Here is a 17,341-nt window from a genome sequence, read left to right on the forward strand (position 1 = left end):
CACTACTGCCGAAATGAAAAATATGCAATAAAAGATTCATGAAAATTGATCCCAAAAAATATTCTGCTCCAGATTCCAGTCAACCATGTAGCAAAAAGCAGACTTGGTATTAAAGCACAGCTACATCCTTATTGTCAAAACATGTTATTCTGTGAATGGAGCTAAAAACTCTGAGCCCTAAAAGTAATAAGTTGGGAGTTTTTTCTCTAGACTGAACAAAAAAATATTGTCTGTAAAATATCAGAATGCAGACACCGCTGCCATGTTTGTTGCAACTAGTTACTGCTGCCAACATCCGACAATTTGCTTCCTTTGGGCATCCATTGTTGTGATAGAATGTTGTTGGAGTTCACTGATTTTTGGTCACAACAGAGTTTTGGTTGGTCTGGCTGGTCACATTAATCCTGCCCCCAGACTTTGACCGAGGTGGTTCTTTCTTGTAGAGCTGCTGCCACACTGGAAACAGTTTTTCAGTGGCAGTTCTTTGGGTGTCCAAACACAAAGAACTGGTTGGAGATAAGGTATTTGCTTCAAAACCGGCCCTGGAACTGCCTCTGTGGAAAAGGGGTATCTGTGTTGCTGGTTAGTCCAGTGGTACTGAGGGTTTGAATGCTGCGGTGAATACTGTGTTGAGTACTATGGTGAATACTGCGGCCTTCTCTCTGACCTGCAGCTGCTGACTATCTGTACTTGAACTGCTTTTTATTCTCAAGGGTGTTTTTCTGAGCTTATTCTGAATCGGTCACATTTCGGTCAAGTTCAGATGTAAGAAATTTGAAACACTCATCTCTTGTCAGAGAAGCGTCCTGTGAGTATCCTTGCAGAGCGACAGCACAGTGCATGGTGTGTGTAATGGTAATGAGAGTCGCTGCTGGCTCTGTCGCTCACATCTGAGTTGTGGACTGATGGACTGAACAAACCGTGGATCCCTCTGAGCGTAAACAGGAACCCTCGTTTTCCCAAGCCTGAGAGAGACGCAGCACGAAGGGCTTGTCCTGTTGGAGGAACATATGAACAAACCCGGTCCACTAGAGAAGAACTCAACACAACTAGAGAGGGGTCGGCTTGGGGACAAACTTCAGTAAACAAAGAGAAAGACAGAATGCACTGAGAAGTGAACTGTTGGGTCATGGAGGACATCTCTCTGCCTCGCAGCTTGTTTGGTCATCAGTGTAGTCTGGGCTGTAGAGGCTCATTTGTCCTCAAAAGATGAAGAATTCAACTCAAAATCTAAACCCCCAAAACTCAAATTCAAACTGAGGCCAATGAGGCTCCTGGGATCTTTAGGCGAGGAAAAGATCAAAATCAAAGGTCGAATGTCCACGTGAGCCTTGTGTTCTGGTGAGGTTTATTGTACCATTGTGCAAAGCAAACAAAATGAAGAACAATGGTATGTCTCTTGCCCTGGTAGAAAAAAACTGAAAAACATTAGCCCTTCCAAATGCCCCTACGTCGTATCCCTGCCCACCCGTTCATCAACTTTCATCCATGCTCACCTCAGCCGCTCCAGCATCCTCAACTAAACTAAAGTAACCATACCAATGGTATAATGAAAACAATAATGTATATCTATATATATATATATCTATATAATGCAAAAATAACCACCAAATAAGCAACTGAACAATTTCCTCAACATTGCAAAACAGAACAATAGCAAAGAGAGGGAGCTGACAATCACAAAGACAGACGACAGGACAGTAAAACAAGTTTCAGAATTTCACAGTTTACATGGTTTTTCATGTATAGGGTCAAAAAGTGCTGTTTCAATAGAAACCTCTCATTGACATACATGTTCAATGTTGGTTGTTCCTGGGATCAGCCATCGTCAAATACAAAGAGAAGCAGAAAAACACAAAGTAAATGTACAAAATCCTCTTTTCATGATTTGTCAGAATTAGCACCTGTGGTCTGTTACACAACCTATTTATGTTACTTTGAAAAGTTGGATAAGGCTTATTTCCTCTCATTAAAAATACAATTAATTAAATACTCCTCCTGCCTGCATTATTATCATTATAAGCAACACCCTAATCTTCATTGCCAGTAATAGCCCATCTTTGAAATGATAACCTCCTGACTCCAGTATCACAGACTCTGATACTCATCATGTTTCCGCAATATTAAACTATTACATTTCATATTAATTTGACCAACTGCTGGACTTTGGTCTCAAAGCCCAAAGGTTTTTAACCTGAGGAGAAAAGAGGAGGAGTAGGACAGAGGGAGGAAGGGAGGGAGGGATAGGAGATAGCGAGCTGAAAGAGGAGGAGAGGAAATGTGACTCAGTGGAAGCGCTGGATTCCAAATCTTGCATCCCGGGTTTCTCGGATTATAATCTGGAGGAGAAACATATAGAGAAAAGATGCAGCATCAGTTTGGCTAAAACTGCATGTTCTTGGACTGCAAACACAAAAATGAATGGATCTCCAACTTTTTTGGGGTAACCATGACCATTTTTATTCAACATTTTAAAAGTTATGCTTAGTTCCAAACACCACAGCAGTGTGAGGGAGTCATTTGTACCACAAAGAAACTCCTCTTGTGTTCCAGGCTCTGTTTTCATAAAGCATCTTCATTACAATAAACAGGTCACCTCCTCACTCCTGCTTTGTTTGGCTCAAATCGTGCAGCAGAACTGACGCCGCAGGAGCAGTTGTGCCGTTGCCATATTTAAGCTCTGTCAGACTGGTTGTTGTGGTTGTGTAATAACATTATTGAAAATGATATTTATAGATGTAATGAGGTTGTTAATGATAGCAGCACCAGTTCAGTCAGGCAACTCACGTTCAAATGTTTATTGCAACAACAGAACATGTAAGTGTTTGGTGTCTAAACTCCGACTTAATCTCTCCCCAAAATCTGATTATAGAGGAACGATGAGAATGAGGAGCAAATACTTATAACCCCCCGTCGGAGCCTACAGGTGGATGCTAGGGTGGTGAAGGGGCTGAAGCAACTGGCAGCAATACTGCAGCAGGTGCAGGGCAAGCGAAGGGAGAGATGGGACATTTTCCCTAAAAAGGTGGGTGTGTATTATAGATGATTGTGGAGAGTGAGGTATGTCACATGATTTAAAGGGGACATATTATGCCCATTTTACCACAGTTGATATGGTTCCTTGGGGTCTTAATGAAATGTCTGTAACATATTTTGGTCAAAATACCACAAGGATCATTTAAAACAGCACCTTTTTACCCTGTCAGATTGACCTGTTTTGAGTGTCACTCTCCTACACATATATTTCTGTATCCGTTTGTTGTGTTTCTTCATCGAAGCTACAATTTTCAAACTACTACACCTTCTGATAAAGATGTACATTATTTAAATACATGCATTAGATATGTGTATACACTATATAATTGTATGTGTATACTTATTCATAGAGGGCATATATTCTGAGCGCACACACACGCACGGATCGTGGAGGGGCTACAACTTTGGAGGCTAACACTGCTGCAACTTTTTGCGGAGAAATGCACTTAAAACCCCGGGTATGAGTTTATTGAGCGACGGAGGCGGCAACAAGCTGCTGGTGACCGGCACCGGTTCGTGGAGCAAATCTGTATGGGCCACAAAAGTTATAAGCCCCAGCTCCTCCTCCGCTTCGCCGCCCGTTCATCACCGGAGAGGCTGTCCACTAAGCGAGCGCCTAAGCACGGGTACAATGCAGCCGGAGACCGGGGGGGGGGGGGGTTGGACACGTTCCGGTGCTATTTTCACCCACACACACACAAGCTACGACTCCGAGAGCATTGTTCCTCCACTCCGGACCCGAAATGGGATCTTTACCCCCACCTCCCAGTCCGATGCTTCCCGGCCGGGGTTCCAGATGCAAAACTGCTGTCAATACGTTCACAAGCAGCCATTACAGAAAGGGCTGTAACTTTAAACACAAACTAGTGTTTTTTGGACGGTAGACATGCCAGATACCCACATTGACGTGTAAAAGCACTACAAAAGTGGATTTTTCATAATATGTCCCCTTTAAGTCACATGATGTATGTCACATAATTGGAGCAGCACAGCTCGAGTTGGCTGCCTGAACTGGCTTGCAAGCATCGCTCCATTTAATGTATTTCTACACTGAATCACACACACACACACACACACACACACACACACACACACACACACACACAAGGTAACAAGAATAACAAAAGGTACTTACCCTTGATACAGCAAAGTCTGTGGAAAATAACAAATGAGAAAAATTAATCATATTCGTTTATTTTAATCGACAAAAGGCGACAGGATCAAGACATTTAACACAGTCTTACAGGTGTTCAGGAGTTACAGGGATTCAACACCAATTCTTTCTAAATATCAACATAGATTTATTTCGCTCTACAGTTGTTATTTCATTCATTTAACTTTTACACTCTTTACTGTTTATCAAACAAAGTTGCACAAACTATTTTGTTTTCAGTTGCTCATCAGTTAAGAGACAGATTCCTCATGTTCATACTACCTGCTTTACAGCTGTGCAACAGTTTTCTTATGATACAGAATAACATTTGAGCTTCCCAGCCTGAGCATCAGAGGAGAATAGCTAACTTGTGATTGAATAGCAAACTTAGTTTGCAGTTAATGAGCTTATTTTTTTAGCTGTAAACTTTATGATATTTATGTTCTTTGATGAAGTACCTCAATGCTGGTTTTAATATCACATGTATTAACTACTTTAATCAAACATGGCTGATGAAGCCCCCCCAGTGTTTCAAACCGTCTTGGACCTTGCCCTTGTAGCATCAACTGTTCGATACGTCTCTACGCCACCAGTGACCACCTGTGAGTGGGAATCTGGAAAGCCACACTCATAGGTAGCGTACTCTGCGTTCTTTCTTTATAAACCGTTATTGGTTCTCAAGGCATTTTTTGAATTTCCACTCAATTAAGACAAAACCTAGGGCTGAATTCGACTTTTAGGACTGCATTGATTTAAATTTCCTTTGTGTGTTTTTGACTAAAACTACTTCTGACTCGATTTGTCACCTCTCACCTCTGCTGTCAGCCTTCAGCTCCTCCTGCACAAACTCACTCTGACGGTTCCCCAGCACAAAGGCCAGGAAGGAGAGGACGAGGGCGTCCAGGATGCCGACAATGGCAAGGATGTAGGCCCAGCGTACCGAACAGTTGCCCAGAGTATACCTTCCTGTGTCCTCTCCGCACATGTCCCGGATCACTTCTGCGTCCCAGCCGTTCGGGAAGATCACACAGCCGAGCACCAGACAAACAGCTGGACGGACGGATGGAGACAGCAGAAGACAGAGTGGATGCAGCAGGGATTTGAAAGATTGATGATGAATGTTTGAGTACGGTGTCATGATGGATGTGGTACAGAGCAGAGGTATTTGGGTTTTGGGGTATTGCATTTTGTCAGACAGCGTGTGTAATGAGGTGTGGAGCAGAGGGTCGGAGTGACAGGGTTGAGTTCCAATAAAAAATGAAAATCAATACAGGAAAAAGGTTCAGTCGTAGAAGAAAGGACAATTGAAAGTGAGGGCAATGGAAACAGGAGGGAAAGGAAGATGAGGAGAGGAAATAGATTGAGTAGTAATCAGACATGGGCCAGGCAGAGTGAAATGAAGTTAACAAGATTGAAATGAGAGGAAAGAGGAGAAGCAGAGGAGAAAAGACAGAATAATATTTATCCATTTCATCCTGGGTTGTAAGTGTGTTGCACTGGTGTTTCCACTCTCTGCCTGATCCCTCAGAAACATTGGGCTGCACCGTCTTGAGTCGCAGATTCAGTTGTTGACTCCCTATGTTTATAAATATGTGTGTGTAAATGAATGGTACTAAGAAAAACTAAGGAATCGTTCCAATAGATCATCTCTGCAGGTGCACACTACAAAGTAATTTTATGTTGGAGGTATGTGTTCTACTGAGTGACATTAAAGTGTGTGGATGAGACACAGAAGGAGAACCTGAGGAATGCTTATGTTGGCCAAACAAGAAGGTACAGCGGCTGTTGGCACTGCACACAGGTCTCGACACCAACACACTTTGTTGCCATTGAAATCAGTGAATACAAAATGTAACCATGAGCCACTGATAACTTCTGCAGCAAATCAAACATTTGAGCTCCTCCAGCTAATTGTCACAGTCCAATGTCAAGGAGGAAATATCAGTCACACTCATTCACACACAGTCAGTGTTAACGTTGTAATGACTTGAGATAAAAGTCCCCAGCAAAAAAGGAACTGCACACTTTCTTAAGAAGGTCAAAGACCAATGTCTTCATTGAAAAAGTGTTGTTTCTTCTTCTGTATATGTGTTTGGCATTGAGATCATTCAGGAGTGCAAGAGACTTTTGTTGCTCAAAAACTAAAATCTAGAATTCAAAATATTACACATGCACATATTATATCAGGCCTTGTGGATGTGTGCATGTTCCCATAAGGCCTTAGTGATCCTTTGGTGTGTAGGGGTGCAGCTGAGCCCACGTTGGCTCTAACAGATGGGTCTCTCAATGCTTCACTTACTGGACCACTGCTACTGTAGAGCCATGCACACACAAATAAAACTCAGCTGAGGCACGGGTTTCAGGGTTTGGGTGTGTACTTTGTGAGGACATTTTGGCCCGTCCTCAATTTTTCAATCAGCTGTTACAGGGTTAGGGTGAGGGTTAGGCATAAACACACATGTGTGTGTTTATGTGTGAAGTTCTGATAAATTTCAAAGATTTGTGGAATTTCATCGAACCTGTGGGTTTGCATTTATCAATCAGATATCTGTCTTTAGACTTGTGGGTGGAACAGCAACGTTTCAGTTTTACACACATTCACAGGAAATCTTTAATAGTTTGTTCGATGATGTACATTTTTCTATTTTTGCATTTTATTTTATCAACAGATATGTTTATAATAACAGATAATACACAGTAGTGTTGATTACTAGAAAATGTATACAGTTTCAATAAATTGTTACATTGGTATATCAACAACAAGCCCCCTCGTTAGGGTGAGGCTCATTTTAGATGCCTGTCCTTTGAATATGGACGAGGAGAAGATCTGCATTAATTCTGTGGAGTCCCTCAGCTCTGCAGATGCATGCACTCTAAGCTGAAGGCCATTTCACAGTCGGTAAACTCCACAGAGTCACACTTCACCTCCTGCAACTCCCCTGACAGCACCAACCAGGAGGCAATCCCATCCCCAGCGAAAACCACTGAAGCATGTTTGTTCATAATTTTCATTATGTGATGATAGAAAACATGTAGAACTGACAGACAGCTGATTGATTCACTTTCCAATCAGCTAAAATCAAGACAAATCCGGCTTGAGGGCTGTCCATCACCTTGTGTTTAAGCACATTCAGTCAACAAGCAGACAGACCTTGTATAAGGAGTATACTAAATGTTGTTGCATGTTCAGTAATGACCCTGTGAGTTTTAGCATCATACTATAAATGACAGCTACATCACAGCGGGATGTCAAGAGCAACTCACACACTGCAGACACTAGTGCCACATTGTCTTTTCGGCCCATTTTAGATTAGGAAAGTCTTGTGTGTATTTGCATCTAATAGAGTATATTGTCTAAAGTCTGATATAACTTCACACTGTATTTACTTGGACTAAAGCCAACCTGCACGTCCTTACTAATAGAACTATTCAGTAGAACACCAAACAACAGCAACAAAGCACAACTTTGTTCTGTTAGAGATTTATTTAGCTGTTTTTTTTTTTAAAACTGATAAAAAAATCGATGCATTATTATTATTATTCATTGCCAAAACCTGGTGCTTACATTACCCAGACTGCAACTCAATTCCTGAAAATTTGGTCAATGAATGAATGTACACATATTCATTCAGTGGAGGCCTTTAATATAGTTCCAGTGATGAGGTCAATGCTGTTACATATTTTTCAATGGAAGAAACGTTTTTCCAGCCTTTGTTTCACATCTACACGACTTCAGCAAGATTATTCAACCTTGTTATTCTTGAGGGGCTATGTAATGTCTGGATTCAGTGGGTCCAGTGACCTGTGTGGAAGACTGCGAACGGCCGGTACAGCTCGCTCATGTATCATCATCTTCCCTGAAGCAAACACAAGATCTGGGTCGACTGTCAGTATCGCAAATGTCTCAGGCCATTTGCAAAAACTAAGCAGCAGGGGCTTATTTGAGCAAAACAACTTTTTCGTTAGGCTACTTCCATATGTTTATAAGCTATACAATATCTTTGGTACACAAAACCCTGAACCAGAAACATGTTTCTATTTCAACATACGCCAACCCTTGATGGAGATCAGTTCTCTTGTAAAAATTCAAATAGTCTCTAACAGAAACATCCGTCTCCTCTGAAGCAAAAAATACAGTTTAAGAAGATGGTCCTGAGGCCTCACTCTGTAGTGTACATGTCTAACAAGCCAAAATGAGAATATCTGTACAGGAGCTGCTGAGTGACTGAAAGACCATACCAAGAAGTAAGGTGATACAATACATTTTGGGCACATGCAGTGGTATAAATGTGGGGTTGTTAATTTAGTGTATGAACACGTGCAGTATAGTGCATTGGCAGAATTAGCTATTTGAATATGCTGACAACTCATGTTGATGTTTGGCCACTGGGAGCAAAAGAATGAGATGTAAATACAACATTAACATGTTCTATTTAAAAAAAGTTGATATAAGCATCAGTATCACTTCCTTGGAGTTGTGTGTCTATCAACACAATGAATGCTGTTTCAGGGCCAGAAAACCAAGAAACTGAGCTTGTGTTGAGCTCCAGAGTCGAGGATTCTCTCTGGGTTGGTCAGCCTTTGTTTTTTCCTCGACATAACTCATTAACTCTAATTTTGTGGTTTATTTAGCTTGACAGTGTGTTATTACAGTTTTTCTCAGTTGTTAACACACAAAAAGCGAAAATTCGGCACAATTGCACAACCATTACTTCATGTACCAATCACTCGACCCAATTTTTCATTCTTTACACTCTGATGTCAATTACACATCACATTGTTGTCAAAACACTACACACAAGATTCAGTTGTTGCACACACTTCTCAAGTAAAATCTCAAAGCATCAACCTACAACAAACAAATACTCAAATCTCTAAACATTCAGGTCTGTTGAGCAATTTTACGTCATTTACACAGCCGAACAGGAGACTGAAATTGTAGATATGGTTTGTGTGAACAACGCTATCACACTCAGACAAATAAAAACTAGGATCCTGGCTGACCATGCTGCATTTAGAAACGTCCAGACCGTCAGCCTCTCTACATTGGACCGTATTCTTCATAGGACTGCCATGCTGATGAAACAAGTGTTCAGGGTCCCATTTGAACATAACACAGGCATGAAGGAGTTACAGTGAGAGTTTGTGCTTGTAAGTTCCAACATTCAGCACTGACACATGCATGTATTGTACCTGTAATCCAATATTGTTCCTTTTCTACAGTGTCTCACTGTAGCCCACTGTGTTGACCTCTCTGTGTCCATACTGTAACTTGCATTCTCATGCTGTCAGATAGATGACCCACAGCGGATCGATCATGTTGTCATCTGGGACAATGTGAGCTTCCACCGGGCTGTTCAAGTGCGTGAGTGGTTCCAGGACCACCCAAATTTTTCCGTTCTATACCTTCCACCTTATTCTCCTTTCCTGAATCCTATTGAGGAATTATTTTCAGCTTGGAGGTGGAAGGAATATGAACGGAACCCACACGTGTCGAGGCCTGTCAGCATTTTGTGTGTGAAGTTTTCAGCTGCCTGTGTGCAGTTTTGAGAAACCCTTTATTGTTTTGAAAAACGTGTGTTAACAATTGTGAAAAACTGTAATTTTTGTGAAGGTTGGGGGGGGGGGTTGAGCAGGCCGGTTTACAGTACTGTACTGTTCTCTGTGTGTACCGAAATAAACCTTTTTATGCTGCATATTTGTGTGCTGTTTTATGTTTGACTATGAAAAAAGTAGGCCTACACTGAGACCTTTTACAAAAGGAGAAATGGCTCATTCTCCAGAGTCACTGTCATTCATATGGTGTGTTCCATTTTGATGATTGTGTTTTCAGTTTTGCACTACAGTGTGTTGTAAATGCTTGGTAGTGTGCAAGCAAATGCTTAGTTGTGTGTACTCAATGAATGGTATGTGTGTGTCAATTGAAAATATGGCTGTGTGTACCAAATGAAACCACAAGTTCCATTTTGTGAACAGGTAAGAGATTTGATGGCAAAGAGTCATCTTGCAAAGGGAGTGTCAGGTTTAGCACTTTGTGTGTGAGGTTTTCAGTTTTCTGTGTGCAGTTTTGAGAAAGCCGTTATTGTTTTGAAAAACACGTGTTAACAATTGTGAAACTGTAATGAAAGATTTTAATGATTTATAATGAATTTGTGATCATTTTCCAAAACATGTATTTTTATTTTGTAATATTTAGTTACTGTGAGTCACTTATAGACATAAATGAATATATAATATACTGAACAAGAGATTAGAGATTCATTTTGGTAATACATCTTAATGCTCTGAATACTGTAGCCACTGCATCATATTGATCCTATTGAGATCCCAAATTATGATCAATGAAAGATGGCAGTTGAACCTATGAAAAGCAGAAAAATCGAGTGAGCATAATTGAGAGAAAAGTAATCTTCAGATTTGATACGAGAGGACGTGTCTTTACATTTCAACAAGCAGTGTGGGAAACATACTTCACAAACATCTCACAGCCAACATTTCTTTTTAACCCTGATCCTCTTCTCATCCAATGAGCTTGAGTTTGCATGTATTTGCATTTGATAAAGAAAAAAACCAACCTTGGATTTTAAACCATCAAAGAGTAAAACCAGGCGTCTGCTATCACCACACAGAGGGACACTGATTAAGATGTCAACACTCAAGCTGTGAGCAGTAAATCTCTGGACGGTCAGCATGCTCAAGAATATTTCCAACATACATGCACAAGTCCTTATTCAGCAAAGTCATGCCTGGTTTGCTGTTGGCTCTGTAGAGAAAAAACACACATCATTAAATATATTTGGCTAATTGTTCCTTGTTCATTACATCAAAGCATAGAAGACAAAACAGTGAGATTTATTGCATTTTAATCTGAGCTTGCATTTATTATATACCTAATATATATGAATGCATTAAGCCCTGTGGATCCGTAAGAAGCAGTCAGCTGTTCTCTTAGATACAACCAGCGAAATTCCTGAACGGAATTTCCTGATGCTTCAACTTCATAAATTTTCAAATCTAAATCCAAACCTTCTTGAAAGTATAGTAATTTGCATAAAAGCAACATAACATACTTAACGTATTTGCTTAATTTTTTATACCTTCATCAATTCCTCAGTATTATAGTTTAGGTTTTTGTGTTATCATTTGGTGTGGTGTACAGCAGCTGTCCCTCTGGTGATCCTGACTGGGCAGGCGTCTGTTGGGCCGACCTACACTCTGCTGGCACTCAGCAGAGCTCCGTCACAAGGTCCAATGACCAGGAGAAGCCCCAGCGTGGAGCTGCACCACAGAGCTGATTAAACCATCACCAGTATCCGGTCAGAGAGCATTAGATAAGGCCCTGCAGCTCCAGTCCCATTAGACTGCTTCCTCACTGACAGACACACACACACGCACCCCCGCCCCTCCCTTTAAAAATCAATGCTTACAAATGACAAGAGGATCATGAAAAGATTTCTATGGACTTCATTCTAGGAGGCCACCCAGAGAAAGTCAGCAGAGACTGTGAAGCGTCTCACTCTGACATTTGCGTTAACACATGCACCTCCTCCTGGGAAAATTCGGAGGGGCTGCGGAGTCAAGTGCATGTCTGAAAGCAGCTTATGCTACCAGCTCCATGAGGATGTAATTCTCATCAAACAGCAGAGACCAAAGTTGTTGGATGGATGAAAATGAACAAACAACAGAGTGATGTGTTACTCAGTCCAGCTCTGTAGTGTCCAAGTACTCAAGATCTGAGTTCTAGCAGAAAAGTAGACTTCAGAAAGGGGGATGATTCCATTAGTGTTTCAACATGGTGATAAGGCTGCACATGTAGGAACACATTCACTGGTTGCACTCAGCTGATTCACGTGCAAAATGTCAGAAATAACTGTGAAGCAAAAAGAGAGCTAGAGAGATAAGGTCAAATTTAGCTAATACTACTTTCTAATACTACTTTCTCAATTCTGCACAGATGACCAACCAAGGTCAAGCAAGAGGTGCGTGTGAATCATCAGTTTCAGAAAGTCACAAAATATCCCTCCAGTCATTTGGCCCCTTTACGCTGCCACATGTGTACATCACATCTTCTGTGTTTAATAGAAAATAATGTCTTTTATATTAACACCTTGCTTTTCAGCAGTGGCTGTTTGTAAACCATCTGATTCCTGAAAAACGGTGCCTGTAATGGATGTAAGCAAAGTTACAAGTGCTTAGAAAGCTGCTGAGATGACACACAGTCACAAACCTACTGGTTGAGGCTGGTTCCCTCCTCTCGACCCCAGTCCCCAAGCTGGCCAAGTCTTACCCACATTTTCACTTTTGATTGTCTGATAGTAATCTGTTATATGCTTTACATATTAGCTTACCACCCAAATGGTGGTAAGTAGAGCATGAGGGAGGGAAAAGGTCACATCTCCAACATCGCATATGCTCCCCTTTAGAGCTTCCTTATAAATCCACTCTTTCTGTCATACATTTTCAGCACCTGAAATCTTTTGCAGACATGGTTTTTCATTGCTCGAACCTGAAGAATCTGTTGGGGGACATAAAACTGCCCCATTGTGTATTTTCTTGCACCTTTTAAAGCTGACAGAGGAATTTTCAGAGAACTTAGAAAAACTGTTAAAAATCATAATCAGATGAGACAGCATTGTTTAGAATTTGTGTTTTCAGAGAAGTGTTAAACTAATTCACAATTAGCGTTTTGTCCGTTTCACACCTCTTAAGTATCGGCTGCTTCTCGGATGTGTCAAAGAAACAGCAGCAGGCTCGGATGGAGAGCCTGGGAACACGGGAATTGTCTGGGAACGACTGAGGGACACTGTGAGTGGGAGATACCAAATGGGGGAAGGGGGTAAGGACCTGTAAATGCCACATAGCTCTTCTATTTATAGAACCAGAATAGAGGCTTGTCCATGTGGAGACTTCAGTGCAGCATGAGCTAAATGTTTCAGCGGCACTGTGGTGGTGTATATTGTGAATTGGGAGTGTTATCATTGTTAGATCAAATGCTCCTATTAAAAATGGTTTGTAATCACAGGTTTATATTATCATGTCACCTGTGACCCATGACTCTGTTTCCCATCAGCATCAAGCTCTTGATGAAGATCACAAGTGTGCAACTCATGCTCATCCCAGCCCATCTACATAATATTATTTTATCTCCCGTCATTCTTTGCATTCTTTAAACAACATTTTGACTGGTTTCCAGTAATTTTTTTCCTTTCTAAATAATAGAATGTCCATATTTAAGCCATCATGCATTTTGGCAATTATTTTCTACCCATCTTGCCTGTTTGTAAATGGTCAACTTATCTGTTGGATTGCTATCCTGTTTTTTTGTGTTCTGTCTTTCAGCTCCTCTCTCTCCTCCATCTCTTTATTTATTTGTCTGCTCATGTCTCTCTTAGCATTATGTCTCTGTGAGAGACACTGAAGTCTGTGATTTCCAAAGGTCCTGAATCCACCACCATCCACATTCAGCTGCCTTGTTGGAAAGAATAATCTGGCCTCCAACACGTCCTCTTAGATAATGTCAAATCTTCCACATCATTGCACAATTAACATCCCAACCTCCACCCCTTCCCTGCACATACACCATCATAGTGTATCCCATCACAGAGGAAGTGAACTCATGCTAAGCACAACGAGAATAAAAACTTCAACAAAAGCCAAATCAAACCCATCTGCCAAATAACTCAGCATCTTTCATTAGTAGTTTGTTTGATCATGAGTGTGTCATGGGATGTCTGCTGAGCTGAGACACTTGTGGGCTCCACCTGAACCAATACTATAATGGACGAGTAAAAACCACGCACACACACACACACACACACACTCACACTCACACTCACACTCACACTCACACACACACACGTACACACACACACACACACACACACACACAGAGTATCAAATTTAGGGTTTTAAAAGTCAGTCAAAAATGAACAACAAAATCTTTCGTTTGATTCAATATGAAAAATGTAATCCACGGCTTCTAACATCAGCGTCAGAAGCTGTGGAGTCTGAGTCTTCTCTCCAATGTATCACTTACACCTCCTGATATAATTACATAATTCAAAGCGTTTACATGGTGCTCGTTCCGAGTTTCGCACAGATGAATGGATGCACTTCATGGGGATAAATTACTGCAATGCATGTACCAGATCATGCATAATGTAGGCTAATCTGGAAGGAAGATCTGGCAACCAAAATAGAAGCTGTGATCGTTGATGCAACCCTGCTGAGGGCATTTCATTATCATAATTCCATACAATTACACACATTATTTCAAGAGGCTGGATGAAAAAGAATGATAAATAAAGCTTTAAGGCCTCTTACTCGTGGCAAAATGTGAAGTAACACAGTGGGGTAATGACTGATGACGCAGATATTATTTTTTCAGTTTGATAAAAACATGCAGGACACCAAGCTCTCAAGAGTCAAGGTGTCAAGTGCATAACATGACTCCGGATAGGCATTTTGGGAACTTTCTCAGATCTTTTCACGTTCATGTTTCAGCTATCTTCAAAGCTAAGGTGAACAGGCTTGCACTAACAGAGAGAGAGGGAGGGTACACAGATGGACGAATACTCTCCTGCTTTGCTTAGTCTGTGGAGGATCACAACCATGATGATATTTCCAGGCGTAACCTAACACATAATGAGGTGAGGTAGGCTTATTGATCCTCTTGGTCAAAAAGTGTTGGCAGACCCCCTGCATTGCCCAAGCCTTGAGCCCCAAAATAACACAAATCTCCCACCCTTACCACAAAGCAGCTGTGTCCAGGCACACGTCTTGTAGACCAGGGCGGTGTTGCAGAAGAAGAAGAGAGTAAAAGAGCCGATGCAGCTGAGGATGAGCACCATGGACATCAACACAAAGACGGAGGCCACCTTGAAGGCTCCCGACGGGATGGAGCTGAAGTCATAGAAGCTGCCCTGGCACAAGAAGTCCCTGTCCACCTTCCCATTGCCCACGCAGTAGTTGAACAAGCCAAAGTAGCCAGCTTGGGGGGTGCTGACACTGTCACCAATCCAGTAGGGCTCGATGAAGACCACCACGTTGATGATGGCCAAGCAAATGGTGAATATGGCCCACAGGACACCGATGCTCCTGGAGTTGCGCATGTAGTTGTCATGGTAGATTTTGGAGGCTTCCTGTGAAGGCAGCATTTTTGTCTCCCAACCCACTCCCCTCCTCCCTCTCCCCACACAGTAGTGTCACCCAGTGTTCCTGCTCCTTTTGATCTCCCTCCTTTCTTCTTCTATCCGTTATGTAAAATGGATGAAATGGAATTATATTAAAAAACGAAGATGCTTCGACCAGCAGATCTAGATCCTGCTCCTCTTTTGGATTAGTCTCACATCTGGAAGACCCCCTCCATCCTTCCTCCCTCCTTCCTCCCCTCTGTTCAGTGAAATGAATTCAGTGGCGAACTGTGATTCACCTGATGGGGAAAGCCTCTCCTCTCTTCCGTTCCGCTCAGCGTTTAAAGGCACAGTAAAGCCGACAGTCAAGCTCACAGTGCCAAACACAGCAGCCAAATATAGACAACGAGCAGCGCTGTCTTCAGTCAGCACTTCACCTCCGCTTTATACTGTTACGTTATCTGCTCTGCTGTTCATTTTGACGCAAGACAATCAGTGTCCCTGAAATGACGATGAGTCCTCTGCGAATGAATGGATCCAAAATAAACAAACAAAGACAGGAGTAGAGCCAGTGACATGCTTCACTGATAATTCAAAAGAGAAAAAATAAATCAGAAGAGAAAAAACATGAAAGAAACTCTTGCCTGACGAGAGCCTGAGTACACATCGTGCAGCACTGCAGACACCAACAACCCCGACTGTGGATTTGGTTCTAGTGGCTCTCTCTTTCACTCACTCTCTGGGTATCTCTCCTACCGCCCTTCTAGGTGCACCCTCTCTCTCTCTCTCTCTCTCTCTCTCTCTCTCTCTCTCTCTCTCTCTCTCTCTCTCTCTCTATCTCGCTCTCTCTCTCTCTCTCTCTCTCTCTCTCTCTCTCTCTCTCGATGTATCTTGCAGTCTCTCTCTCTGTAAATGACAGCAAGTGCACTGTTTTGATATTGCAGAAATGTGAATATACCCCCTCATAGACTCCCCCTTTCCCTCTACAGTCATAAACATACACACAAACACACACACAGTGCATGGACACCTGAGAGTGTTGAGAGAGATAAAAAGGTTTAACTGACAAACACAAAAAGCTGATTATTTAGTTAAAAGAACATGAATCATAAAGGAGCACAATCCAACTAAAATTATAACATGTCTGTGAGACACCACGACAGGCCACAGTAACAAGCCAAACATTGGAACATTGTCAAACACACAAAGACAGCATAAAGGCTAAAGCAGTAAAGTATTGTCTATTGTCCATCAAAACATTGACTCACATAGCTATCAGGAGGTGTTCACTAAACACTATTGGACCACCTGGAGCAATGCTCTGATTAGTGGTTAGAATTTGGAGCAGGTGACTGACAGAGAAATAACCAATCACAGACGAGTTTGCCCTCCAATCTGTCCAATCTAGAACCACCCTAGATATAAATTCAATTTAAATTTAGCTCACACGGTATGCTGGCCCCTATTGCCTGGGGCATGTGGGGGAATTGTATTCTCTGTGAGTTCAAGAGCTTTGGAACATGCACGGAATCATGGTCTACGCTCAAGAAAATGGTTCATGTTTTCTCCAACTATTCTGTTTTTAATGTTGTAACGAATTATTAATAAAATACTTTCACAGTCTGATACATAAGGGCGATCTGGGACAATTCAGTCTTCTTCTTTGTCTTTGGAGTCATTTTACAGCTCCAACATGTCTGAATTACTCCTATAACCTATTACCACTTGCTATTATGTTTTGGACAGTAGCTAGCGAATCAGAAAACCAGACATTGTGTGTTTGATGAGAAGAGTCGGAGCTGCAGGCAAGAGGCTGACGGTTGGGCTTATGGGGCTAATTCATAGAACAGTGAATTCAAATGAGGGGCAAGTGTGGAGTTCCATCACCAATTTATTTTTCTCGTATATATATATATAATATTCAAGCGCAGAGATTAGTTTTTCATTTTTGATTTCCTTTAATCTCTCATCAATCAAAAACATTACATTCCATTGAAACCAATTGCGTCACTGCCAAATC

At 41.6% G+C, this 17,341-nt stretch overlaps 1 protein-coding gene across 2 annotated transcripts; it reads right to left on the reverse strand.

The window, feature by feature from the left end:
• Positions 1-1,331: 1,331 nt before the first annotated feature.
• Positions 1,332-16,021, reverse strand: lhfpl4a (LHFPL tetraspan subfamily member 4a). Of its 2 annotated transcripts, none has more exons than XM_062394579.1 (4): positions 14,940-16,021; positions 5,042-5,239; positions 4,172-4,188; positions 1,332-2,339 (listed from the first exon to the last, which is right to left on the reverse strand). In XM_062394579.1, the coding sequence occupies exons 1-4, from the start codon at positions 15,343-15,345 to the stop codon at positions 2,286-2,288; spliced, it is 675 nt and encodes a 224-aa protein (XP_062250563.1). In that variant the 5' UTR covers positions 15,346-16,021; the 3' UTR covers positions 1,332-2,285. The 2 variants fall into 2 exon arrangements, with proteins under 2 accessions (XP_062250563.1, XP_062250554.1); XM_062394570.1 differs by having other exon boundaries at positions 5,003-5,239.
• Positions 16,022-17,341: the final 1,320 nt, after the last annotated feature.

This window comes from Platichthys flesus, chromosome 2 (genome assembly GCF_949316205.1).
Source record: "Platichthys flesus chromosome 2, fPlaFle2.1, whole genome shotgun sequence".
NCBI lineage: Eukaryota > Metazoa > Chordata > Actinopteri > Pleuronectiformes > Pleuronectidae > Platichthys > Platichthys flesus.

Coding starts and splice junctions, on each gene's coding strand:
- lhfpl4a (XM_062394570.1), bottom strand. CDS start 15,345: ATGCTGCCTTCACAGGAAGCCTCCAAAATCTACCATGACAACTACATG. Junction 5,240..14,939: donor CTGGACACAGCTGCTTTGTG/GTAAGGGTGGGA, acceptor CCGTCCGTCCAG/CTGTTTGTCTGGTGCTCGGC.